Genomic DNA, 26569 nt, shown 5'->3' on the forward strand with positions numbered 1-26569 from the left:
CGTGTAGTTCCCACCACAATTATTATCATCCCCATGTTACAGATGAGGAAACTGAGGCTCCAGATTACACAACTTGCTCAGGATCCACAAGCTAGTGAGTGGCAGGGCTGGGATAATCCTGTACTAGACCATGCCCCCAACCACTGGCCCATCCTGCCTCTCAATGCTGTTTTCTCTACTCTGCTTTACTCATTTTGATATCCACAGTGCCCCAGCCAGTGCTTGGCACACACCAAGTGCCCAGTAAAAGTCTGCTAAGTGAAGGGACCCCTGAATTATGAATGCCTGAGGCACCCACCCTTCCTCTTGCCCCACCCAATCCCATCCAGCTCACAGGACCCGCCAAGTCTTCCCTGACTCACCCAGCCCCGGAACTGTCTCCTCCTGTCTCCGACACCTACTCACACACCACCTGACCATCCCAGCGCCTGAAGCTGTGTGGACATCTTGCTTCGCCAGCTCCCTGATATCCCCCAGAGTATAACCAATATGGTGCCAAGTACACGGCAAAAATGGGTACAGAAATGCTAAACTGAATTGGGCCTCCCCTCTCCATTTTCCATTCTCACCGGAGCCACTTTTCCTCTTGCCCAGGGGAAGCAAGCCAGGGCTCAGGTGAGACATGACCTCTGCTGCAACTATATCCACACTGCTGACACCTGTGAGCTGTTCCAGCCAAGGTCATAACGCAGCAAGCAGAGCTGGATGTTTTTAACCCGGGTGAAACCCTTCCTGATGGTCAATGCCCTCCATCAGAAAATGCCCATAACAGAATCCAGCTGGGCAGGATGTAAGACAAGGAATTTGCCACATATGTTTGGACCAGCAGGGCCATTACAGAGAAAGGACTAAATACCTGGTATTAAGGAAAATACTTGTTAAGATGTATTGAACTACACTATGTTCTGGGAACCGAGTACTTTACATGTTTTATTCTCATTTCAATCACTGCAAAGACCCATAAGGGCAGATACCAGCACTTGCCCCATTTGGAGGTTAAATAACTCAGCTGGGTCCCCCAGCCACAAAGTTGGGCTGTGCTCAGTCTGGATCCCATAGCTGCCCTATCAGACAGGGCCTGTCCTATCTAAAGCCTGGAGTGGGGCCCGGCCAGTGTGGCTCAGTGGTTGAGCATCGACCTATGAACAAGGAGGTCACAGTTCAATTCCTGGTGAGGGTACATGCCTGGGTTGCGGGCTCGATCCCCAGTGTGGGGCATGTAGGAGGCAGCCGATCAATGATTCTCTCTCATCACTGGTGTTTCTATCTCTCACTCCCTCTCCCTTCCTCTCTGAAATCGATAAAATAAATAAATGAAGTCCTGTTTGGGACCAGCTGAAGTGCGTGTGAGGCTGAGTCTAGGGCGGCAGACGTACTCAACACAGAGTGCTGGTCCCTCCACCCATCCCACCTGATAACACACACCAGCCGGCAGAGCTTTCCAGGAAGCTTTCCAGTGGGCAGGATGGGAGAGCCAGGGGGGTGTTATCAACCTGCAGGAAGTAAGTCCTTCTAACCATAAGGTTGGTCATTGGTCATCAATGCCTCCTTCAGGTTCATTTATGACCAAAAGGGGGAACTGTGGATGAAAAAAGGGGTTCTATGGAAAGTAACCTCACAAGGTGACCTGATCATTAATTCCTAACTGGGCAGGTCATGGTGGATAGTCACACCCCAGGCATATAACTTCTTTAAATTTTTAAAAAGAACTTAAGGTCCTCAGCAAGGACAAAGTACCCTGGGCCACAGAATGCTTAGCGCAAGTTAAAAGCTCACCTCTTGGCTCTGTGCCAGTAGGTGCCAGGCCCCAGCTCCCAGGGCCTGCCCGGCCTCAGCAGGTGGTGGATCTGTCAGGACCCACTGCCGGAGGCTCTGCTTCTGAGCCAAGGACATTTGTACTCCCTCCCCAGGTGGCCATTGCTCCCATCACCACACCCCTCACAATACCCCAAGGCACCTGTGGGGACAGAAGGGACCAGCCACCTTCTCCTGCTTAACCTCACAGACTACCTCCCTCTCCTCCACCAGGAAGGCCAGGGACAGGGACCTGAGGCAATTACCGGAGGCCCCAGGAAAGTCAGAGCGAGGCTTCCATGCTAACTCTCCTCAAAAGGCCAAATCTTTTCACTATAAAGAGTTATTTTCAAATCTTCTTTCCATTTTAGGCGGGACTGCCTCAGTTGTCTCTGAGCTCAGGGTGTGGCCCTCTGCAAGGCATCTGGGAAAGCCACCTCCAGGCGCATCCATTCCACAACCTCCCCCGCCCAGCGTGAAGTCCAGGGTATGTGTGTCTTAAAGGCAGAGGAGCCAGGGCTCTGTCCAGGAGCTGACTCCACAGAAGGCCTCACTCACGGGGTTTGTCCCCAGTGAGTCCTAGGCCAACAGTCCAGGCTGTGCCCTTCCCTCCCTCTCTGTGGCCACAGTCCCTGAAGTGACCTGTGTAAAATGTGAGCATTTCCCTGAAACAAACCAGAGCCAGCCTTCACAGCATAGCCCACCAGAGCACAGGGCGGGGACAGGCCAAACAGGGCACAAAGAGACTGTGAGGACCCCAAGGAAGGACCCACTGGGGTTGATCCTGGCCCGGCCACCTAAAACCTCTCCGGCAAGTTCCGTAACCTCATCTTCCTTGTCTGTACAATGAGGATCACAGTGGACCCACCTTACAGGGTTGATGGGAGGATTAAACCAGCCCAGGCCTATTAAACTCTCGGGACGGTGCACATGGGGAGTACCACACAAACCCTTGTGCAGCAAACAAATCAGTAAAGACTCGACAAAAGCAACTGGCCTCTCAGGGCAACAGTCCCTCTGCGCCGGCGCTCAGCTTACTGCACCCCAACACCAAGCAAAATCCAAGGCCGACGCAGAGAAAAATATTCTTTTTTTTTTTTAATATATTTTATTGATATTTTACAGAGAGGAAGGGAGAGGGATAGAGAGCTAGAAACATCGATGAGAGAGAAGCATCGATCAGCTGCCTCCTGCACACCCCCCACTGGGGATGTGCCCGCAACCAAGGTACATGCCCCCGACCGGAACCGAACCCGGGACCCTTCAGTCCGCAGGCCGACGCTCTATCCACTGAGCCAAACCGGTTTCGGCGAGAAAAACATTCTTAAGCCTTCCCACGGACTCAAGGAGGCGATAAACACCAACAGGTCCTCCCTGTCGAAAGGCCCAGCAAGACCACGGCACACCAGTTATTACTCCTTAACTCACTAGGCCCCTCAGACACATGGAGAGTTTGAAATAAAACGTGTGTGCTATGGAGTCTAATTTAAATATCTATCTATACACAGAATAGGAAGCCAATTACTTTCCTCTTCCCCAAAGAGTTAATATCCCTTCTGGGTTTTAAAAACCCTCTGGTGCCAAACACCACAAACACGTCTATGCATTTGCAGGTGAGAAGGGCTGGGGAAAAGTCGAAGCAGAGGCCGACTGAGCTCTCTCCAGCTCCCACCCACACACCAGGGCTAAAAAAAACACCACGTATTACACCCAGGCCTTTCTTCCCGCTCAGGTGTGCATCTTTACTTTTCTCTCCTGAACTCTAAGGGTGCCCACGAGGCTTGCAACCAGGGGAGCAACAGGCAGGGGCAGCTTGTCCCAGGCCAACCCCCTGAAGCCGTCTCCAAGTCCCCCTTTCCTCTGACGTCTCAGCGAGCTGACTGCAGCCCCGCCGTGGCTCACTTCTGTCACTGTGACTTTCACTTGTCAGTGAGTGCACACAGTCCAGCTGGCCCACGTCCTTCCTATAATGTTTCTAGAGAGCCAAGCCCCGCCTAGGCTGTCTCCTGTTGCTTCCTCTACCCTAAGCCCTTCCTTTGTTCACGTTTTAATAAACCCATTCTCAAAATCGCCTGGAGTGGTGCTGTGAAATTTTTCCTGCGCAAAGTCAACAACCCACACATGGCCCAGCCAATGTGGCTCAGTGGTTGAACTATGAACCAGGAGGTCACGGTTTGATTCCTGGTCAGGGGACATGCCTGGGTTGTGGGCTCAATCTCCAGTAGGGGGTGTGCAGGAGGCAGCAGATTGATGATTCTCTCTCATCATTGATGTTTTGTTTCTAGCTCTCCCTCGCCCCTTCTCTCTCTGAAATCAATAAAAATACTAGTATATATATTTTTTAAAAAGCCCACGCATGCCCAAGAGGGACCAGCTCCGTTTCCAGTGACACAGAGAGCCCAGGCTTAGCCTGCAATGTGCACAGGAGCCACTGGGGATGTTGTTAAAAGACAGATTCCTGCTCAGGTCTGGGGTGGGGTCTGAGAGTCAGCAGTTCTAATCAACTCGCAGATGACATGATGCTCATGATTCCCGGAACACACTTTGAGAATGCTGTTTCCAAATAAAAGTTTGATCCTGTCTTGCCTCCACTTAAAGCCCTCCACTGATTTTCCAGCACTCTCAGGGGAGAGACCTCACCCTGTCCTTTAGGCCCCTGTGACCTAGTTCTCACCTCATTTTCTAGCCCTTTTCCTTCCACTCTCCTGCCCTCTCTTTTCCCCTTATTTATTATCAATTTATTTATAATATAATGAAATGAAATAAAACCGCCATCCCACCCAAGCACGGGGGGGAAAAACCTGTTTTCAAAGCCTGGGTAAATGGATATAATTTCAGGTACTACCAATGCCACTTAGAAACACATTAATGGGTGCAGTGATTATAGATACTTAGCTTCACAGCATTCATCTGTCTGTCTCTTTGAATCCCCAGGTCAAAATGTGTTGAGAAAAAGAAAATCTTTCCAAACACTTTCATGGGCAGGGAAGCGAACCATTTTCCCTCCCTGGTACCCTGACCACTGACTTTGTACCTCATCAACCCTTTAGCTTACAAACCCCATTAACCCCCAACTCCAATCAACACTCTCTTCTTGTATGCCTGCCAGTGTTGAGAGGGTCGTCCCAAATGTCACATCAAATAACCTGCATCGATTTGGTTGAGCACTGATTCTGCACCTGATATGGGTCCTGACACTGAGTCCCAATCCTGCCCCTGCCCCATCTCCCCCAGGACCAGTTGAGGGAGGACTGCAACGCCTGGCACCTCTGCAGCTTATCATCCCCACTGTCTGCTGAGACACATTTATTCCCGCACACAGAGGAAGAATTCCCATTTATCAACTACCTGCAGCCTGCTTACCTGCTCTGGCCATCAATGTCAATCATTCAGAACAACCCACCCCTCACCCCAGCCTCTCCTCTGCCCTCAGGAGGACTTCGGAGTGGTCATGGGGTTCTGAGATGTGGAACAGCCGCCCACCCCCCAGGAAGGCACAGTCCCTAGTCAGTGGTCACCTACAAGACCAGCCCCACTACCAACCTGTGCAACTAACAGCAACATCTGGGCAGAAGAGAGGACAGAGCATCCCCAAACTCTATGAAGAAAACCAGAGGCCCATCAGGGAGCCTGGCTCTCTGGGATCTGCCCTGGGTAATGGGGTGGGTGGGTATTAGACAGCTGTAGCCTCCTGACACTGTCTCCAGGCCTTCCCACAGCCCCATCCATCAATTCTGACAAATATCCTCCTGTAAATGGAAGGGCTCACAATGCCTGAGCACCTACTATGTGTCAAATAGCAGGCTAGGCACTTCAGATAGGCCATCACATTTAATTCTCAAATTGTGCTGTCATTATTGTAGTTAGGGAAGCTGAAGCTCCAAGACAGTTTCACTTTCAGTGTCTGTAGTCACCCATGGCATCTATACTAATAAAAGGGTAATATGCTAATTAGACCAGATAGACCAGACACCTTCTGGACGTCAGTCCAGACGTCCTTCCTGACAAAGCTGGGGGCATGGCCAGCCTGCAAACCGCCCGCGGCCCCTCACCCAGGCCAGCCCCGCCCCCAGAGAGGACTCCCACCCTGAATTGGGGCGGGGACGGCCTACAAACCCCATGGCCCTCGCCCCGGCTGGCCCCACCCCCTAGCAGGGACTCCCCCCCATCCTGATCCAGGGCCCCCTTCAGGGCAGGCCAGCCAGCCCCCACCCATGTACCAGGCCTCTATCCTATATAATAATCCTATATAATAAAAGGGTAATATGCAAATTGACCCTAACAGCAGAACAACCAGAACAACTGCTGGACCAGTCTCCATGAGATTCGCTGACCACCTCTTGGTCCCTTCCCCTGGCCGTCAGGCACCGATCACCTGATGGTGAACAGGGAACCAGGGATGGGTGGTGGCGGGGGCATAGCTGGCTGAGGGCAGCTGGGGAAGATGGCCCTGATTGCAAGCCAGGCCTAGGGACCGTACCCACACATGAATTTCGTGCGCCGGGCCTCTAGTTTGTAATAATGCTCATTCCCAGTCCTACCCTCTAGACGTTCCGACTGAGCATTCTAGAACACTGCTTCTACCTCAGGTCTACCCTCACCAACTACTCTAATACAGACACATTGGGTATTGCCTAAAAAAAAATGAGGAGCTAGGTTTCCTGCCAGGCAGTGCAAACCCTAATACTGATACCTAGAAACCCTCCCACTGGAGGAGGGGATGGGAGAGGGATGGGGAGTAAATCAAAACTGCCCGTTTGGAAAATGTGTCTATCACACACATGGGAAGCCTCTGCATTTCCCTCTGGTTGGACACAGCCACGAGGGGCTTTGCAGATTAGGAATCATTGCTTTGATATCTAGCGCCAACCATGCCAAAGTGGCCGGCTTCCTTTTAAAGGCAAGTCTCAGCAGGAAAGCCCAGTTCCCCGCGGCCTGCCTGACCTCAGGTTTCCCCAGAGAGAAGTACACAGCTCCTCTGCGGGGTGTGCCACACATCACCATGGGAAGGGCTTTGGTTCTAGGAGGGGTCATGATAATACTTAGTGCTTACATAGCATGTACGACACTGCCGACAGTCCGGTCATCGCCCCCATTTTACAGATGAAGAAACATCCGAAGACCCAGTTGAAGTGACCTGCCCAAACCAGCACAGAGCCAAGATTTCAACCCAGATACTTGGACTCCAGGATTCATGTTTCATAACACCATGTGGCACCACCCCTCAGACACAGGAGCTGGAAAATCCCCTCAGGCAATATTCCCAATTACGCCACCCTCCTGAAGCCCAGCTATCCAGCACCAGACCCTACTCCTCAGCTTAGCACAAGCCTCCTCCAGGCGCAGACGGCACACACTCACTCTCCACACACTCGCCCTCGCCCCCAGCTCCTCCCCTGGCCACTCCTGCCTTGGGCTGGCCACAGGCTGCCCACGCTCTGCTCCACAGCTGCCTGGCCTTCCTCACTCACCCTCAGACGCTCCCTAGGGTTCCCTGCTCAGGACCCCAGCCCCAGTCACCCATCTGACACTGTCCAGCATCCCACTCTTCTGGACTGGGCACTCCTGGAGGGTGGAGACTTCTACTTCTCCACATCACCCAGTGTGGAGACTGGCATATAGTGGTAGATGCTTCATCAGAGTCTGGTGATTGAATGGATCAATCCTGAACCAAAGGCCTCTGAGTAAACTGCTCCCCCTCTAAGGGGCTCACCACTCTGTAAGGTGATACACCGATGCCATCTGTGGACGTGCACCAACCACTGAGTTTGCAAGTGAAGTTGATTATTGCAGAGATTAGTGCATTAATCTACTACCCTCGTCCTGGCAAGGAGTGGTCTCATCTCCCGTTTCATGGCGGGGAGGGGGTAATACAGGAGGCTGTGCAGCCAGGGGCTGGGTACCGGGATGAAATGGGCCCACTGCTGCCTCCCTCCCCCGAGCACATGCCCACCCTCCCTGCACTGCCCTGGTCCAGGGATGCACAGGAGGCTCTGGAAGAGCTGCACACGAACTCCAAGCTCTCAGAGCTCGAGAGGGTGAAGGCTCTGCCTCGGCAGGAAAAGCCCGAGAAGCCCTGAGAACGCTGGCCGTGACGCGGGGAGCACAGATGGGCACACACTCACTCTCCACGCACTCACCCGTGAAAGAGACAGTCTGGCTCTAAGCAGGCTTAAGAGGCTCATCAGCCCCTTAGCTGTGGTCAGCTGACATCCAGGGGCAGGTTGGGGGGGTCCACTTCCCCAGAGCACCAGGACCCTGCCCACTGCCCGCCCCCTGGGGGCCATCCACCCACCCATCACCCTTCTATCCTTGGGGGACTTTCTGAGGTGCTCCGGTGTCATCAGGAAAGATCCAGAAAACCACGTTTGCGGAATAGACCCTGTAAGAGGATTCAGGACAGAGGGGGTGGCCATAAGAACCAGAGAATACCTCGTACCACATCACACAAACTCGTGTTCAAGCCCCAGCTCCCTAGTGATGGTCTCTCTGGCCGTGGGGAGATCAACTGCTTGATCTATAAAATGAGGACAATAAAAATACCTGCCTCTAGCCTGGCTGGCGTGGCTCAGTGGTTGAGCGTCGACCTAAAAAACTGGAGGTCATGGTTCAATTCCTGGTCAGGGCACATGCCTGGGTTGTGGGCTCGATCCCCCAGTGTGGGGTGTGCAGGAGGCAGCCAATCGATGATTCTCTCTCATCATTGATGTTTCTATCTCTCTCTCCCTCTCCCTTTCTCTCTGAAATCAATAAAAATATATTTTAAAAAATACCTGCCTCTAAAAGGAATATATGTGTTTTCAACAAGTATACAGCACCATGATGATTATCACTGTTGACATCTGTGGCCCAGGCAACACCAGACGATAAGTCTGTCCTTCAGCGGTTAGAGCCGATAGCCAGGTGGCCGCCCAGATTAAGGAGCATACATCTGCGCAGCCCTCTAAATGCCCAGGAAGAGGCAAACCGGGAGCCGCTTTCACACCTCACTACCCAGGGCTCTTTGTTCCCAGGTCCCTGCAACACGGATAAGGTGCCCACAGCCTTGGGACGGTATGCCCTTGACGGACAAGGTTAAATAGTGTTATTTTTAAATTAACTTTTTATTTGGAAATCATTTCAAATTTTTAGAAAAGTTACAAGAACAGCACAAAGAACTGCCATGCACCCTCTCACACAGACTCACCCACTGTTAACATTTTGCCCGGTCTGCTCCCTGTAGATGCGCACACACACAGGGTTTTTTTTTCCCTCAACCACTTAAGAGCAAGTACTTCAAGGACATCTTTTTAATAACCATAATAGCTATGCATTTTTATGGATCCAAACCAATCTCTGAGTAGTTCTGCAGTGCACATGCTCCTGACCCAGGCAACCCCAGTTCAAGGGCACCAGACTCGTCCTGCAGCAGCTGAATGAGATTAGGGTCCAGAATCACATCTCCACCCCACCTCCTAGTTGTGTGCATGTACAAAAGAGCAGCTCACATTTTCTGGGCATTTACTATGTGCCAGGTACTTGCTAAGCCCTTTTCCATCAGTTAATTCATGGACTTCTCACATTTATCCCCATCTTAGTGGTGAGGAAGTGAGGCTTAAAGGGCGTGGGTAACCTACCAAGGTCAGGAAGCGGTATGTGATGGGGCTGGAATTAGAATCTAGGAATCCAGAGCCCATGCGCCTACCCTCTGCCTCCTTATATGCGCTACCACCACATACACAACCCTGTGCATTTTGGTGCATGATGAAGTGGCCTGGCTGTGCTTTGGGCTTCCAGGAAGAGCATCTGGGTGACTGTGTGTAGGCTGCACGCAAGAATGAGAGGTGGCCTGGCACAACTCAGTCCAGGCAATGGGCCGAGGTCAGCACAGCTGCAGATGTTGTCTTCCTCGAGGCCTGTGCATCGCCCTTTGGATGCGCAGGGCCCAGGGAGGCTGGAAAGCCAATGAGCAGTCTCCCCACACTTCCCTGTCACTTAAAACTGAACAGGGCAGTCCCAGGTGGCTTGGCTCTGTGGTTAGAGCATGAGCCTACAGACTAAAGGGTCTCGGGTTTGATTCCTGTCAGGAGCACTTACCTTAGTTGCAGGCTTGTTCCCTGGCCCCAGTCAGGACGGTGAGGGAGGCAACCAATCGATTTGTCTCTCTTCCATCAATGTTTCTCTCTCTGTCTCTCCCCCTCTCTTCCACTCTCTAAAAATCAATGGAAAAATATCCTCAGGTGAGGATTCATAACAACATCAAAAAAAGACTGGATAGGACAACTGGTGCCCCTAAGGGCACATGTTTCTGTTTAGGAAAACACAGGCCATACAACAAATATGATGCATCCCTGCCCAAGTACTGATCTTACTGGAAGATATGGAAGGGGGTTTTGTAACTTAAATTGAGGACAGAGTTCACATGAATTTTTGGACATTTTGAGGACATTTTCCACCATCCAGTCTGCCAGGTGAGTTGAGCTTCACCCTCTTCTGTCATTAGGGCTGTGGCCGAAAAGTCTGAGAAGCTCTGATCTGAGACACCACATGCCCATCCCCTTCTCCGAAGCCTAGAAAAGCTGAGCGAATAAGGCCTGGGGCTTTAGGAAGTCACTTCATCACTCTGAGCCCACATGTCTGCACTAATTGTCAGCCTCCAACCAGATAATGTTCATGAAGCACTCTGTAAACAATAAAACATTAATCCAAAACACTTCTTGTTCCAAAAAATCTAAATAAAAATGTTTTGACAGCCATTTAAAAACAACAGGCAAATAAAACCATATTCCTCCATGCTTTTCCCTCTGCCAATATTTACTTACGACACCATGCCAGTCTACTGAGACGCTGCTGCCTCATGCTGAACAAAAAGATGCAAACCAGGCTCTCTCTGAAGAGACGGAAAACTGGAGCCGGCTCCTCATTAAATCTCCCAACAGTCCACACAATGACGTGCTTTCTCAAATAAGCTCCTTTCTTTGTGGTGCATAACAAAGTGGAATAATACTCGGCCATAAAAAGGATGAAATCTTACCATTTGCAACAACATGCTAAGTGAAATAAATCACAGAGAAGACACATACCATATGATTTCACTTATATGTGGAACCTAATAAACAAAATGAACAAATAAAACAGAAACAAACTCAGAGGTATAGAGCACAAGCTGATGGTGGCCAGATGGGAGGGAGGTTGGGGGACTGGGTGAAAAAGGTGAAGGGATTAAGAAGCACAATTCGCCTGGCTGGTGTGCCTCAGTGATTGAACATCGACCTATGAACCAGGAGGTCATGGTTCAATTCCTGGTCAGGGCACATGCCCTGGTTGCCAGCTTGATTCCCAGTGTGGGGCGTGCAAGAGGCAGCCGATCAATGATTCTCTCTCATCATTGATGTTTCATTTCTCCCTCTCCCTTCCTCTCAGAAATGAATAAAAATATATTATTTTTAAAAAGAAAAAGAAGCACAATTGGCAGTTACAGAATGGTCACGGGGATATAAACTACAGAATAGGGAATATAGTCAACAATGTTGTAATAGCTATGTATGGTGTTAGGTCGGTGCAAGACTTACCAGGAGGACCACTTTGTGAATCGTGTAAGTGTCTAACCACTATGCAGTATACCTGAAACGAATACAAATATCTTTTTTTTTTCAAAATGTATAAGTAGCTAATTCGTTATAGATATTGTAAATTGTTTTTCCAGAAAGTTTGCATAAATTTACATCCTAATCAATAACGTACAAACTGCTCATTTCCCAATATCTTCATCAACACTAGATTTCAACAACAACAAAAAAACACTAGATTTCATCCAACATTTAATTTTTGCTGACCTGATATGAAACTAATACAATCTTGAATGTCAACTGCAATTGAAAAATAAAATTGAAATAAAATAAGCTCCTTTTCCCAAAATCTTCCATTTAAGAAGCCCAAAATTCTCTGTAAATAGTAAGAGAATGGAAAGATGGCCATCGGTGCACAAGAAACCTACACCCACCCTCTTCACACACACAGCACTGCGAACAGGAGCTGACACCTCTTCCCCCCAACCCGCCTCCTGTCTGTCTCTGAAAAAAGAAAAAAGAAAAAAGGGACCTTCCAAAGCAACTGGCCACCAGTTTCTTAAAGAGGTTTCCCAGACCTTTTCCAGGGGGGTTTTAAGACCTGGTGCAAATCATGGCTCTTAATCCTTCCTCTGGCTTTCTGCACAACGCCGCTCTTGTTCCTTCGGCACAGAACCTAACATTTCAAGCCATGAGTCAGTTCTCACCCTTGATAAAACAACCAGGAAATGAAACACAAAGTAGGATTACGCCAAAACTTGCCAAGCTGGGAGAACCTTCTTAACTTGCAACAAGAGGTTTGAGCATTTCCTTTTTAAATGCATGTAAGCTGTGAGCTTCCCAGAAATTCTTTGTGGAATGGTTGCTCTCTGGTTTGAAATAAGAGTTTCTGGGACTGCTGTTCCCAGAATCACTTCAATGAGAAAGATGACAACTAAATGAACCAATAGGTTGGCACTCTACAAGACAAATTTCACTAACATAAAGTTCAACATTTGCCTGGGGAGGAAAATGTGGCAGTCAGGACGGACTTCTTCCTGGGGTGGCCCGAGAGACCGTCCCTAGGCTGACAGCATAATTAAACCTTACAGAGGATGGCTACCTGGGCCGTCAGTGTTCACAGGCTTTCCTGAAGGCCTTCTACACTTACTTGGTGTCTACAGCCAGGTGGGGTCCCAACCTGGACATTCTATACCCCTGGTTCAACCTTCACTCCCCAACTCTTACTCCCTCCCTTTAATGTCAGACTCAGAAATGGGTTTGCTGAATGCAAAAACACACTCTAGAGCAGTGGTTCCCAACCTTTCTAATGCCGCGACCCTTTAATACAGTTCCTCATGTTGTGGTGACCCCCAACCATAAAATTATTTTCCTTGCTACTTCATAACTGTAATTTTGCTACTGTTAACGAATCATAATGTAAATATCTGTGTTTTCCGATGGTCTTAGGTTCTACAGCAGCGGTTCTACAGCAGAGAACCGCTAGCAGGGTCGCCTAAGACCATCGGAAACAGATATTTACATTACGATTCATAACGGTAGCAAAATTACAGTTATGAAGTAGCAACGAAAATAATTTTATGGTTGGGGGTCACCACAACATGAGGAACTGTATTAAAGGGTCGCGGCATTAGAAAGGTTGGGAACCACTGCTCTAGATATTTAGCATTATCTCTAGAAGGGTAACCCTTCTGAAGGAGGCGTGACGTCTTGGCTCATGCCAGTCCCCACTCCCTGCCTCCCTGGGACAGGTTCTTAACTGCCCACTCCCAGCCTCCTGGAGCCCCACGGCCCATCCAGCCTCCCTGCTCCTCACTCTCGTCCCAGGGGCCTGAGCACCGCACTCTTGCCCTGTGGCATCTCAGAGTGGTGCATGAGGTGGTGATTCAGCCTATGAAGTCAATGCCCTGATAGTTGGTTTAAAATGTTATATTCCACAATACAGAGATGAATCACAAGATTTATGCTAATAATTAAAAACCATTTTTTACTCAGAAAGACATTAAATAGCAAAGAAAAACACCATGACAAGTAGAGGGAAAGACTGCAGGAGAAAGGGAAAGTTTTATATTTTAATACCCTTATTTTTCTGGCTTTTTGAACAAGTGGCCCTTTACTTTCATTGTGCCCTGGGCCATGCAGATTCTGAGCCAGTCCTGTCCCCAGGACCTGCTGTGGTGAAAGGGGCTGGGGAGGGAGTGGGAAAGCAGCCTTAGTCTAGCCCTCAGAAATGCCTTCCTAACAGCCTCACTGCCCTCATTTGGGGATGTGCACCCACAGGGGACCCACACCTCCAATGGTGGCCCTGCAGGCTCCAAAGCTGAAACTAAGGAACATGAAGCCAAGTCACAGAGGACCAAGAGCTGGCAACCAGGGAGTGAGGGCAGCCAGGTCCAGTGGCCAACCGACGCCCCCGACACAGAGCACGAGGTCGAGGTCGTGAGGTTCAGAAGCCAGAGGCCAGCTTCCTGCTTTGTGTGCTGTTCTTGACAACAAGAAACTACATACAAGAAGCCTGGGCTCCAGGCACCAGCCTTGGCAGGCGCCGTTCCTGGCTGCCTGGCTTCTTTTACCTTGCCTGGTCCCCCCCACACCCCCATCCTGATCTCCTCCCCAGTGAGTTTTCCAAGACCTGGAATACCTACTGAACTCCCTGGGCCCCTTCAACACTGCTGCTTCAATAAAAACCAAGTGCCTACTTAGTGCCCAGGGCTGGGATGGGTGCCAATCTCAGAGGTGGAGAACTGGGTTCTGCCTTCAAGAAGCAACCTTGGCACAGGCAGGGTAGCAAAAACCCCTCCTCTCGGCCATGCATTCTCCTTTTTGACGCAGGATCTACTCAAAACTGCTGTACGGAGAACCCAACCCATGGGGTTCCACGAAAGCCCGGAAGCCCAGTCCAACATAGCACTCTAGTTCCTGAGGCCCCTTTAAGAACTTCTCCCTCAGGGCTCTCCTGTTGAAAAGGCTGTGTCTGCCAGACTGTTTTCACTAGGTAATAATTAATGTCTTCCATTTCTTACTAATCAGAGACATGCCCCATCTCCAATCAGTATAGGAGACCAAGGGCCGCTGCCTTTCCAAGGCACCTCAGTCCCCAGCAGAAACAAAGAAGGGGAAGGGCCCCCTGAGCCTGAGGCAGCCTGAGTCGGAGCAGCAGTACATGGCATGGAGCTCCTTCTAGTATCAACGCTGGCTCTCACCTGTGACCTGGGGTAGAAGCCGTGACTACCATGGTTACCATACGAGAGACTGAAGACCACGGTTCTGACATTTTGGGCAAATCACTGAACCTTCATGGACCTGAATTTCATCATCTGAAGAACAGGAGAACCCCAGCTCTGCGGCTTCTAGGGGCTGTTATAAGGATTGAGTAGAAAAGGTACCAGAAAAAGCCAACTGCCTTTGCTGTTGGAATGACTGCTGCTGTTAATGGCACAATTGCTATCATATCCTGCTACCTGGCTAAGGGACTCATGGGAAAGCAGAGAAGTCTTGACGTACAAGTCAGCATCACCTAGTCTAGAACTGGGAGAACCAGGAGTAGATTCCTCATACATTTTGTCCCTAATTAATCCACAGTTGAATGCAAAGTGCAGAAACAAAAACTAAAATCCACCTGCCTTAGCTCCGGTGTTCTCCTTCAAGAAATGGATTCTGGCCCTGACCAGTTTGGTTCAGTGGATAGAGCATAGACCGGCGGACTGAAAGGTCCCAGGTTCGATTCCCGTCAAGGGCATGTACCTTGGTTGCGGGCATATCCCCAGTAGGGGGTGTGCAGGAGGCAGCTGATCGATGTTTCTCTCTCATCGATGTTTCTAACTCTCTCTCCCTCTCCCTTCCTCTCTGTAAAAAATAAAAAATATCAATAAAATATATTTAAAAAGAAAGAAAGAAAGAAATGGATTCTGGAGAGTATTCAAATATCTGCTATCTATCAGGAGCAACTGATGCACCCTGAGGCCCTCACACAACTTCCAGGCAAGGATCCACTGGCGAAAATAAAATCAGGGGTGCCGACGCTTTGTCCCTCTAACTGAGCCATATTAGAGAACTCCCCATACCAAAAAAATAAAAAATTCAGAAATGCTCATGGTAAATCCAAGAAAGCACCCTTGAAGCAAAATATATTTATGTGGGGGGGGGGGGGAGGAGAATAATTACTCCCCAAATCTTTAAGTCTTCAAGAACTTGCCCCAGAATGAGGTAGAAAATACAGTCAGCAGACACAGGTCCCAGGGGCACTGTCACACTGCTTTCCCCTTTGTCTGGAAGGACCTGGCCAACGCCCCGTAGGTAGAGGACCAGGGCTTGCTGAAGGATAATCATGAGGGATTTCACAGAGTTGCCACAGAAGAGACAACAAAAGGGATGAAGGGCAAGAGGCTGTGAAACTGACCTAGGATCCTACACACCCTCAGATCCCTCAGCTCAAGATTTTGCCTAGAACTTCATGGAAGAGACAGAAACAATAAAGAGGAGAGGTGGGCCCAGGCGGTGTGGCTCAGTGGTTGAGCCTTACACCATTTAGCTCCCTCCTATCTGTAAGGGCTTCTCCTGCCACTGTCACCCTTGTTCACCACATTCCAGCCACACTGGCCTTTCTGCTCCTTGAATTTGAAGCTCTTTGTTGCCTTAAGCCCCTGACCTGGCTGCTCCCTCTTCCAGAAATGCTTTGCCATCTCCTCAACAATGGGTCTTTTTTTGTCATTCTTATTTTACCTTAAAAGTCATCTATTCAGAAACACCACGTCTAACCTCCCATCCAACCAAACCGCTCAGTCACTTTATATCACCTTATTTTTACTTTCTGCATAGTAGTTACTGCTCACTATCTGATATTATTGTTTGTTTATTTACTTACTAGAGGCCCGATATACGAAATTCGTGCACTGGGGCTGGGGGGGTCTCCTCAGCCCAGCCTGCGCCCTCTAGCAGTCCTCGGGAGATGTCCAACTGCCCTGGAGGCGGGAGAGGCTCCGGCCACCGCTGCTGCTGCCAGCCGAGAGCCGGGCTCAGGGCTTCTGGCTGAGCAGCGCTCCCCCTGTGGGAGCGCACTGACCACCAGGGGGCAGCTCCTGCATTGAGCGTCTTCCCCCTGGTGGTCAGTGCCTGTCATAGCGACCGGTCATCTGATGTTTGGTTGATTTGCATATTAACCTATTATTATATAGGAGGATTTTCTGCTCCCTCCCCTCCCCAGTACATTGCAAACTCCATGTCTGCCTCATTCACTTCTTTTTTTTAATAAATTTTTTTAAACCCTCACCTTAGGATGTGTGTTTGGTTTTTCTAAATTGATTTTAGAGAGTGAGGAAGGAAGAGAGGGAGAGAAAAGCATGGATGTGAGAGAAAAAGAAATATCAATGAGTTGCCTCCTGGATGTACCCTGAGCATGCACCCTGAGCAGTGATCAAACTCACAACCCGGGCATGTGCCCTAATGGGGAATCGAACCCGAGACCTTTTGGGTGCACAGTGTCAACAACACTCCACCCAACTAAGCCACACCGGCCAGGGCTGCCTCATTCATTTCTGTAGTCCCAATGCCTAGAATATGTGGTACACAGGAGATAGCTAATAAATCCCAGAGGATGCAGTTATGAGCCAAAGAGAGCCACTAATAAAAGTTCCTAATGATCCCAACCAGCTCCCCAACTCTCTCTCTCTTTCTCTCTCTTTCTCTCTCTCTCTCTCTCTCTCTCTCTTTCACACACACACACACACACACACACACACACACACACGACGGCCAACCACACCCACAGTCCTAGAGCTCACTTCTATTCATCTCATTCGTCAGGGTTTCAACCTTCCTGCAAGAGCCCAAGCAAGCCCAGGAGGGAGAGGGGCTCCAGGACTTTATGGGACCATCTGAGCTTCCAAAATGCTAGCAGTTTTCAAGTTGGTGAAAAAAAGGATTTCCGATTCACAGTCCCCAAAACTACACTTAATATTAGTCAGACCTAATATTAAGTGTATCCAGACAGACGTGAAGCTAGCTCATTCATTCGGTGAACAAACATTTACCGAGCGCCTACTCTGTACCAGGCACTGGGGCAAAGGATCAAAAGCAGTTTCTGACCTCATGGAGCTCGGTGGCGGGAGGCAGAGGCAGAAACGCTGCAACGCGGGAATTGCCCAGGGCGGGAAAGTAAAAACTCTACTAGTGTTAGCGTCTGAACGGCGCCTCGATTTCATTTCTACAGACCCAGGTCGGGGATAACTTGGCTTGTGGGGCAAGGCTCTGGGTTTTTTCGGAAAAGCTACTGCTTGGCTATGCGGAGCCAGCGTGACCGTCCTCTTTGAGCTGCGGCTACAGAGACGCGCAGCGTTCAAGTAACATCATTGGCTAATCGGTTCCCCTCCCCACCCCCATCTCTGCCCCGCGGGTCGGCGCAGGAGGGTCGGGGTGGGATGCGGTTGCAACTCTGCACTACCATCGCAGAGAACGGGGCTGCAGAGAAAGCCACCACCCCAACGAGAGTCCCTTCGTCTCTTTCCCTCCCTCCTCACCACCCACTCTACCCCGGTTCCCAGAACCCGGACAGAACTCTTAGTCCACTCTCCTCACCCCTGCTCATCCCGGTCCCAGCCCAGTGCAATGGGAGACCCTAAAAGGGAGGCGTATCCGACCCCTCACACCAGTGCCCGAAGCCACCCCAAACGCCAGGTCCAGGGAGAAGTTTGCAGGCCGACCTCCCGCCGAGGGCCGTATCCCGGACCCCCGCCCGGTTGCGCTCGCGGAGGTGTGTACCGCACCCCGCCTCCCTCCAGCAGCCCGCCTCACAACTCGGGCAAACAAAACCGCACGCGTCTGCGGCCCCGGCGTTGTGCGCGCCAACTCGCCCAGGACCCGCGCGGGAACGCACAGGACCCCACGGCACCGGTGCGAGCGCGGCGGAGGCGCGGTCACTCACTCGATGAAGTAGCTGGCGCCCTCCTCCGTGAAGCCCTCCTCCCAGCCGCGGGGCAGGTCTGCGGAGACGCGAGAAGAGTTAAGGTCAAACTTGGCCGCCCAGGCGCGCACCCCCCGGGCGCCCCATCCCGCCGCCCCCGCGCCCACCTGAGCGGATCATGTGGCCGGAGTTGACGGGCTCCCCGGTGCGCGGGTGCAGCCAGGTCGTGCGGCGGAGCTGGTCACTGCGGGGAGAGGTGCACCTGTTAGCACGCTGCCACCCGGGGGGCTCCCGCCCGGCCCCGCGCCCCGCCCGCCGCTCGCCCCCGCGTTCCCGCGCCGCACTTGATGAAGAAGACGCGGCCGTCCCGGCACACGCCGTAGGACCAGTGCTCAGGTAGAGTGTCCCGCCCGACCGCCGCCGCCGCCGCCATGTTCGCCGAGCTCGGAGCCGCCGCGGGGCGGGCTGGAGGGAGCGGGGGCGGGGGAGGGGGAGGGGGCGGTGCGGGCGGCGGGCCGGCGGGCTCGGCCTGCGCGGGCCCGGGCGGCCCCCCGGGGCGCTCCATCGCCGTGCTAGCTCCCCCGGCGCGGGCGCGCGGCCAGGTCCCGGCGTCCGCAGGTCCCGACGGCCGCAGCAGTTCGCCGCCACCCCGGCCCGCCCGACGCGGTGGCTGCGGCCTTTGTCCCCGGACTTCCCCGCCCCCAGCCCGCCGTGCGCCCCTTGGCCCCAGAGACTCGGGCTGGGCGGGGGCCGCTATCAGGGCCCCAGGAGCAAACTCCGGAAACGGGGTGCACCCCGAATGTTCCTGTAAACCCCACCCTGCGACAGAACTTTTCTCTCTGGGAACTGTACTTCTTTCTGTACCATGTAAACTTAAACAGGTTCCTTCCATATTCCGAGCCTCGGTTTCTTCCTCTGTAAAATAAAGTTAATAATAAATACTATACGAGGTTGTAGTGTAGATTAAATGAAGAAACGGTAGTATAAAGTGTTTAACTGGACCCTGGCAAGTAGTAGGTCCTCTATTAATGCCAAGTCAAGCATGATTTCATTTACCCAAGTTTGCAGCTGGAATATGAAAAGGGGGTGCAGGTCCTCTCCCCACACGCCACATGCACAGCCCTAAAGTTGCAGGGATCACAGGCTCTGCCTGAAATTTTCATCAAGTGATTGAGGGCTGGGCTGTATCTCATCCGTCTGAAGCAGATCCTCCAGGCAGGACCTCTAGTGGGGGTTCTGGAAGGTTCTTTCCAGGGCTGGAACCTTCTCTTAGTCGGGTCTGTGCTCTCATGTCAGCTCCTGGGGATCCCTCTCCTGACCCCTCTGTCCAAAGGAGACTCTTCCCCTCCTCCCTTCGCTATCAGTTCCATTATTGTGTACACTTAATTGGCGTTCTTACTTGTGTGTGTTTCTGTATTGCCTTGTTTGTTGTTATTAGCCCCCTGCCCTCACTAAAATGTCAGCTGGAGGAGAGGAGGGCCTTGGTCTGTCATACAGTACCATATCCATGGTGCCTGGAACAGTGCCTGATTCATGCATGTAGTCAAAAGCTGAATGAGTGCCTGAAACACTCCACACTGACACCCCTGCACACTGAGCAGGGACAGAGGCGAAGTTGGACTCCGGGAGATATCAGGCCCAGCCTTTGGGGGGCATAGGCTATAGCTGATGAGATGAGACCCATATAGAAGTGAGACCAGGCAGTATGTGGGCATTAGTTACTCAGAAAGCCATCGCAAACAGGTGGAATTCCGCTCACCTGAAGGACTGGTCACATTTGACGGGGAAGGGAAGGTGAAAGCAAACATGGGGTTGTGGGAGGGTTATGGGATGTTAAGGAGGCCAGTCCCACGCCCTTCCTTGAGAACAGACAGGTTCTGAGAGGGTCTCCTGCCTTTGAGGAGATTCTTGAGCAAATGACAATGGTAAAATAATGTTTTTATTGTTAAACATTAATTTGAAATAATACATTAAGTGGGCAAAGGTCAGGAACACACAATTCACAAAAAAAGCAATACAAGTGGCTTTAAAACAAATGAGCCCTAATCTGTTTGGCTCAGTGGATAGAGCGTCGGCCTGCAAACTGAAGGGTCCCAGGTTCGATTCCGGTCAAGGGCATGTACCTTGGTTGTGGGCACATCCCCAGTAGGAGGTGTGCAGGAAGCAGTTGATCGATGTTTCTCTCTCATCGATGTTTCTAACTCTCTATCCCTCTCCCTTCCTCTGTAAAAAATCAATAAAATATATTTTTTTAAAAAAAAGATTTCTCTTGTTTGTGTCTCTTCCTCAACAACAAAACTTGGCATCCATCCGTGGACAAAAGTATTGTGTGGGAGCTGTGGGGACCAGTACCATATGCCAAGAAGCCCAGGAGGAGTTTTATCCACACATGCATCGAGCAGTAGGCACACAGACCTTGGTCCTGGCTGTGGACACTGCAGTGGCCCATGAACTAACTCTAGTCCCTCTCAGCTGCAGTTGAGGAGCCGCTAGAAATCATTGTCCTAGACAATCACCCAGAGGTGAGTGAGTCTTTGTGGAAGTCCAGGTTTCCAGTGGAGAAGTTCCAGCATACCACTAGAGCAAAAAATACAAGTTTTGGTTCATTGAAGAGGGTAGTTAGTAAAGACTAGAGGAGGTGACTGCTCTTTCAAATGTGAATACAGCAACACAAAGGAACATGAAAAATCAACAAAACGTGACTCCACCAACGGATCACAATAATCTTCTAGTAAGCCATCCAAAAGGCACGGAGATCTGCAATTTACCTGATAAATAATCCAAAATAGCTATTTTAGATAAATTCAATGAGCTACAAGAAAATACAGAAAGACAATTCACTGAAGTCAGGAAAACAATACATGAACAAAATGAGAACTTAAAGAAAGAGATAACAGCCCAGTCAGTTGGCTCAGTGGTTGAGCATCGACCTATAAACCAGGTCACAGTTTGATTCCCAATCAGGGCACATGCCCGGGTTGTGAGCTTGATCCCCAGTAGGGGGCGTGTAGAAGGCAGCCAATCAATGATTTTCTCTCATTGATGTTTCTCTCCCTTCTTCTCTGAAATCAATAAAAATATTTTTCTTAAAAAGAACACCCATTAAAAAGAAAAAGAAAAAGAAAGAGATAGCAATCATAAAAAAGAGCCAAATTCTGAAGCTGAAAAATACAATGAATTAAATGAAAAATGCAATGGAAAATATCAAAACATCAATGAATCAAGTAAAAGAAAAAAATCTGTGAGTTAGAAGATAAGAACTTTGAAATTACCTAGTCAGAGGAGAACAAAGAATGAAAAAGAGGAAAGAAAGCCTACATGAACTAGGGTACCATCAAAAGAAATAATTGGTGAATTATTGGAGTTCCAGAGGGAAAAGGGGGCAGAAAGTTTATTTAAAGAAAATGATGGCTGAGAACTTCCCAAATCTGGGGAAAGATTTAGATATCCAAGTACATGAAACTCATAAATCACCAAATAAACTCAAAGAGGTCCTCTCCAGGACTGTCAAAAATAATAAGACTGCCAAAAATCAAAGACAAAGAGGGAATCTTAAAAGCACGGAGAGAAATGAAGCCTGTAACTTATTAGGAACTTGGAAGGCTGTCAGCAGATTTCTCAGCAAAACCCTTACAGGCTAGGAGAGAATGGGATGATGTATTAAAAATGGTCAAAGAAAAAAATTGCCAACCAAGAATGCTGTATCTGGCAAAATTAACCTTTAGAAATGAAGGTAAGATAAGGAATTCCCCAGAATAACAAAAGCTAAGGGGCTTCATCACCACTAGACCTGCCTTACGAGAAATGCTGACAGTTCTTCAAGCTGAAATGGAAAGGTGCTAACATGCTGGTAAAGATAAGTATATATACAAATTCAGCATACTCTAATAATGTAATATGATGGTGTGTAAACCACTTAACTCTAATATAAAGGATAAAAGACAAGAGTATTAAAAATAACTAACTACAATAATTTATTAATACACAGTATAAAAAGAGGTCAGTTGTGACATCAAAAACAAAAAAGGAGATAAAAAGGTATAGTTTTATATGTGACCAAAGTTAAATTATTATCAGCATAAAATATGCTATTATATCTGTAAGATATTATGTGTAAGCCTCATGGTAACCACAAAGCAAAAACCTATAGTAGATTCACAAAAGATAAAGAGAAGGAAATCAAAGCATACCACTATGGAAAATCATTGATTCATAAAGAAAGGCAGGAAGAGAGGAAGAAAGGAACAAATGAACTCTAAAATAGCCAGAAAACAATAAGATGCATTAGTGAGTACTTACCTATCAATAATTGCTCTAAATGCAAATGGCTAAATTCTCCAATCAAAAGCCATAGAGTAGCTTGATAAATAACAAAATAAGACCCAACTATATGCCTCCTACAAGATTCTCATTTCTGCCGAAACCGGTTTGGCTCAGTGGATAGAGCGTCGGCCTGCGGACTGAAGGGTCCCGGGTTCGATTCCGGTCAGGGGCATGTACCTTGGTTGCGGGCACATCCCCAGTGGGAGGTGTGCAGGAGGCAGCTGATCGATGTTTCTCTCTCATTGATGTTTCTAGCACTCTATCCCTCTCCCTTCCTCTCTGTAAAATATCAATAAAATATATTAAAAAAAAATAGAGTCTTGAAGGCTTTAAAAAAAAAAAAGATTCTCATTTCTTCCTTTTTTCTTTTTTTATTAAGGTATTACATGTGTACATATCTTCCCATTGCCCCTCCCACCCCACTCCCATACATGCCCTCACCCCGCAATGTCTTATGTCCATTGGTTATGCTTATATGCATGCATAAAAGTCCTTCGGTTGATCTCTTATCTCCCCCACCTCTCCCTACCCTTCCCGCTGTAATTTGACAGTCTGTTTGATGCTTTACTGCCTCTGTATCTATCTTTTTGTTCATCAGTTTATAATGTTCTTTATTATCCACAAATAAGTGAGATCATGTGGTATTTTTCTTTCATTGACTGGCTTATTTCACTTAGCATAATGCTCTCCAGTTCCATCCAGGTTGCTGCAAATGGTAAGAATTCCTTCTTTTTATGGCAGCATAGTATTCCATTGTGTAGATGTACCATAGTTTTCTGATCCAGTCATCTGCTGACGGGCACCTAGGCTGTTTCCAAATCTTAGCTATTGTAAATTGCGCTGCTATGAACATAGGGGTGCATATATCCTTTCTGACTGGTGTTTCTAGTTTCTTAGGATATATTCCTAGGAGTGGGATTACTGGGTCAAATGGGAGTTCCATTTTCAGTTTTTTGAGGAAACTCCATACTGTTCTCCACAGTGGCTGCACCAGTCTGCATTCCCACCAGCAGTGCACGAGGGTTCCTTTTTCTCCGCATCCTTGCCAGCACTAGTCGTTTGTTGATTTGTTGATGATAGCCATTCTGACAGGTGTGAGATGGTACCGCATTGTCATTTTGATTTGCATCTCTCAGATAATTAGTGACTTTAAGCATGTTTTCATATGTCTCTTGGCCTTCCTTCTGTCTTCTTTCGAAAAGATTCTATTTAGGTCCGTTGCCCATTTTTTTATTGGATCATTTATTTTCCTTTTATTAAGTTGTATAAGTTCCCTGTAGATGTTGGAGATTAAACCTTTATCAGTGATAACATTTGCAAATATGCTCTCCCATACAGTGGGCTTTCTTGTTGTTTTGTTGATGATTTCTTTTGCTGTGCAAAAGCTTTTTATTTTGATGTAGTCCCAGTTGTTTATTTTCTCTTTAGTTTCCATTGCCCTAGGAGTGGTATCAGTGAAGAGATTGCTTCGGCATATATCTGAGATTTCTCTGCCTGTGGATTCTTCTAGTATTTTCAAGATTCTCATTTCAGCTGTAAGGACACACATAGGCTCAAAGTGAAGGAATGGAGAAAGATACTCCATGCAAGTGGAAACAAAAAACAACAGGGATAGCTATACTTATATCAGACAAATAGACTTTAATACCAAAATGCTAACAAGAGACAAAGACGGTCATTGTGTAATGATAAAAGGCCCATTCATCAAGAAGATAAAACAATCATAAATATACATGCACCCGACATCAGAACATCTAACTATATTAAGCAAATACGAACAAATCTGAAGGGAGAAATAGACTACGATCATATTAAGGGGCTTCAATACTTCACTTTCAACAATAGATAGATTCTCCAGACAGAAAATAAATAAGGAAATAATAAACTTGAATGCCACATTAGACCAAATGAACCTAACAGGCATTTATAGAAATTCAATAGCAGCTCAATACACATTCTTCTCAAGTACATATGGAACATTCTCCAGGATAGATGATTATGGTATGTGACAAAACAAATCTTACCAAATTTAAGAAGATTGAAATCATACTAAGTATCTCTTCCAACCACAATGGTTTGAGATGAAAAATCAATAACAGGAGGAAAGCTGAAAAATTCGCAAGTATGTGGAAGTTCTGAACAACTAATAGGTCAAAGACTAAATCAACAGGGAAATTTAAAAATATATTGAAAACAGAAACCCAAAACTTGTTGGGTACAGCAAAAGCAATTGTAAGAGGGAAGTTTATATTATAGAGATAACACACCTACATTAAAAAAACAAAAGAAAGAAAGAAAGAGCTCAAATAACCGAACCTTACACCTGAAGGAACTAGTAAAAAAAAAAAAAAAAAAAAAGTAAGCCGAAGTTAGCAGGAGGAAGGAAATAACAAAGATCATTGCAGAAATAAATGAAATAGAGAACAAAAAAAGAAACAAATAAAAGAAACGATCAATGAAACTAAGAGCTGGTATTGTGAAGATAACCAAAACTCACGAACCCTTAGCTAGACTAAGAAAATAAGAGAAATACCTCAAATAAATAAATTCAGGAATGAAAGAGGCAGGACAACTATCCCACAGAAATACAAAGAATCATAAGAAACTGCTGTGAACAATCACATGCTACAAAATGGATTATCTAGAAAAAACTGATAAATTCCTAGAAGCATACAACCTCCTAAGACTTAATCATGAAGAAATAGAAAATCTGGCCCTAGCTGACTTGGCTCAGTGGATAGAGCATCAGCCTGCAGACTGAAGGGTCCCAGGTTCGATTCCAGCCAAGGGCACATGCCTGGGTTGCGGGCTCGATCCCCAGTAGGGGGTGTGCAGGAGGCAGCTGATCAATGATTCTGATTCTCTCTCATCATTGATGTTTCTGTCTCTCTCTCCTCCCTTCCTCTCTGAAATCAATAAAGAAATATATTTTAAAAAAGAGAAAGAAATAGAAAATCTGAACAGACCAATAATGAGTAAGGAGATTGAATCAGTAATCAAGAATTTCCCAACAAAGAAAAGCCCAGGATCCAGTTAGTTTCCCTGGTGAATTCCACCAAACACTTAAAGAATTAATGCCAATCCTTCTCAACTCTTCCAAAAATTTAACAGAAGGGAACACTCCCGAACTTAATTAATTAGGCCAGTCCTACCCTGATACCAAAGCCAGATAAGGACACTACATGAAAACAAGTGCTCTCGCCAAAACCGGTTTAGCTCAGTGGATAGAGCGTCGGCCTGCGGACTGAAAGGTCCCAGGTTCGATTCCGGTCAAGGGCATGTAACGTGGTTGCGGGCACATCCCCAGTAGGAGGTGTGCAAGAGGCAGCTGATCGATGTTCCTCTCTCATCGATGTTTCTGACTATCTATCCTTCTTCCTTCCTCTCTGTAAAAAATCAATAAAATATATTTAAAAAAAAAAAAAAAAAAAAACAAGTGCTCTCTTCAGCAGCACATTTACTAAAATTGGAACAATAAAAAGATTAGCAATGCCCACACACAAAAAAGGGGGGGAAAAAGAAAACTACAGGCCAGTATCCTGTATGCAGCAGGGAGCAGCAGGTGACCCTCAAGGGATATACATAAGAAATTTCTAAAAAGATATGCAAAAAACTTTGTTAGCCTCTGAGAAGGAGCTTGAGGGTCTGTTATGAAAGTGAGACTTAATTTTAGATTTTTGTTTTGTTTCATATTTTTAACCTTAAAATTAAAAAACTAACTTGAAAATAACATCTTGAATTTAAAGGGTTTATTAGCATACTAGAGGCCCAGTGCACAAATTCTTGCGTGGGTGGGGTCCCTCGGCCTGGCCGGTGATCAAGGCAGATAGGGGGATGAGGGGGAGCGGCTGGCTGGGGGGAGGGACCACAGGAGGTTGGCTGGCCAGGGGAAGGGACCACAGTATGTTGGCCAGCCATGGGAGGTTGGCTGTGGGAGCACACTGACCACCAGGGGGCAGCTCCTGCATTGAGCATCTGCCCCCTGGTGGTCAGTGCACATCATAGC

General features: G+C 48.2%; 1 protein-coding gene across 7 annotated transcripts in view; it reads right to left on the bottom strand.

Moving 5' to 3' along the window:
* PLEKHA7 (pleckstrin homology domain containing A7) overlaps positions 1 to 18707 on the bottom strand; it is a 207906-nt gene extending 189199 nt beyond the window's left edge. For 5 of the 7 annotated variants that reach the window (XR_013961626.1, XM_080687743.1, XM_080687740.1 and 2 more), the window contains exons 1-3: positions 18585 to 18684; positions 18408 to 18484; positions 18262 to 18319 (exon numbers count right to left, since the gene is read on the bottom strand). Coding sequence is in view for 6 of the 7 variants with exons in the window: in XM_080687743.1 (XP_080543869.1) it covers positions 18262 to 18319; positions 18408 to 18484; positions 18585 to 18673 (224 nt within the window). In the remaining variant the exon portion in view is untranslated. Of the gene's footprint in view, positions 1 to 18261; positions 18320 to 18407; positions 18485 to 18584 lie in introns of all 7 variants that reach the window. The other 2 variants (XM_080687739.1, XM_080687737.1) reach the window with 1 other exon arrangement.
* Positions 18708 to 26569: the final 7862 nt, after the last annotated feature.

The sequence above is a fragment of the Plecotus auritus genome (genome assembly GCF_963455305.1).
Source record: "Plecotus auritus genome assembly, chromosome: 9".
In the NCBI taxonomy this organism is placed as follows: domain Eukaryota; kingdom Metazoa; phylum Chordata; class Mammalia; order Chiroptera; family Vespertilionidae; genus Plecotus; species Plecotus auritus.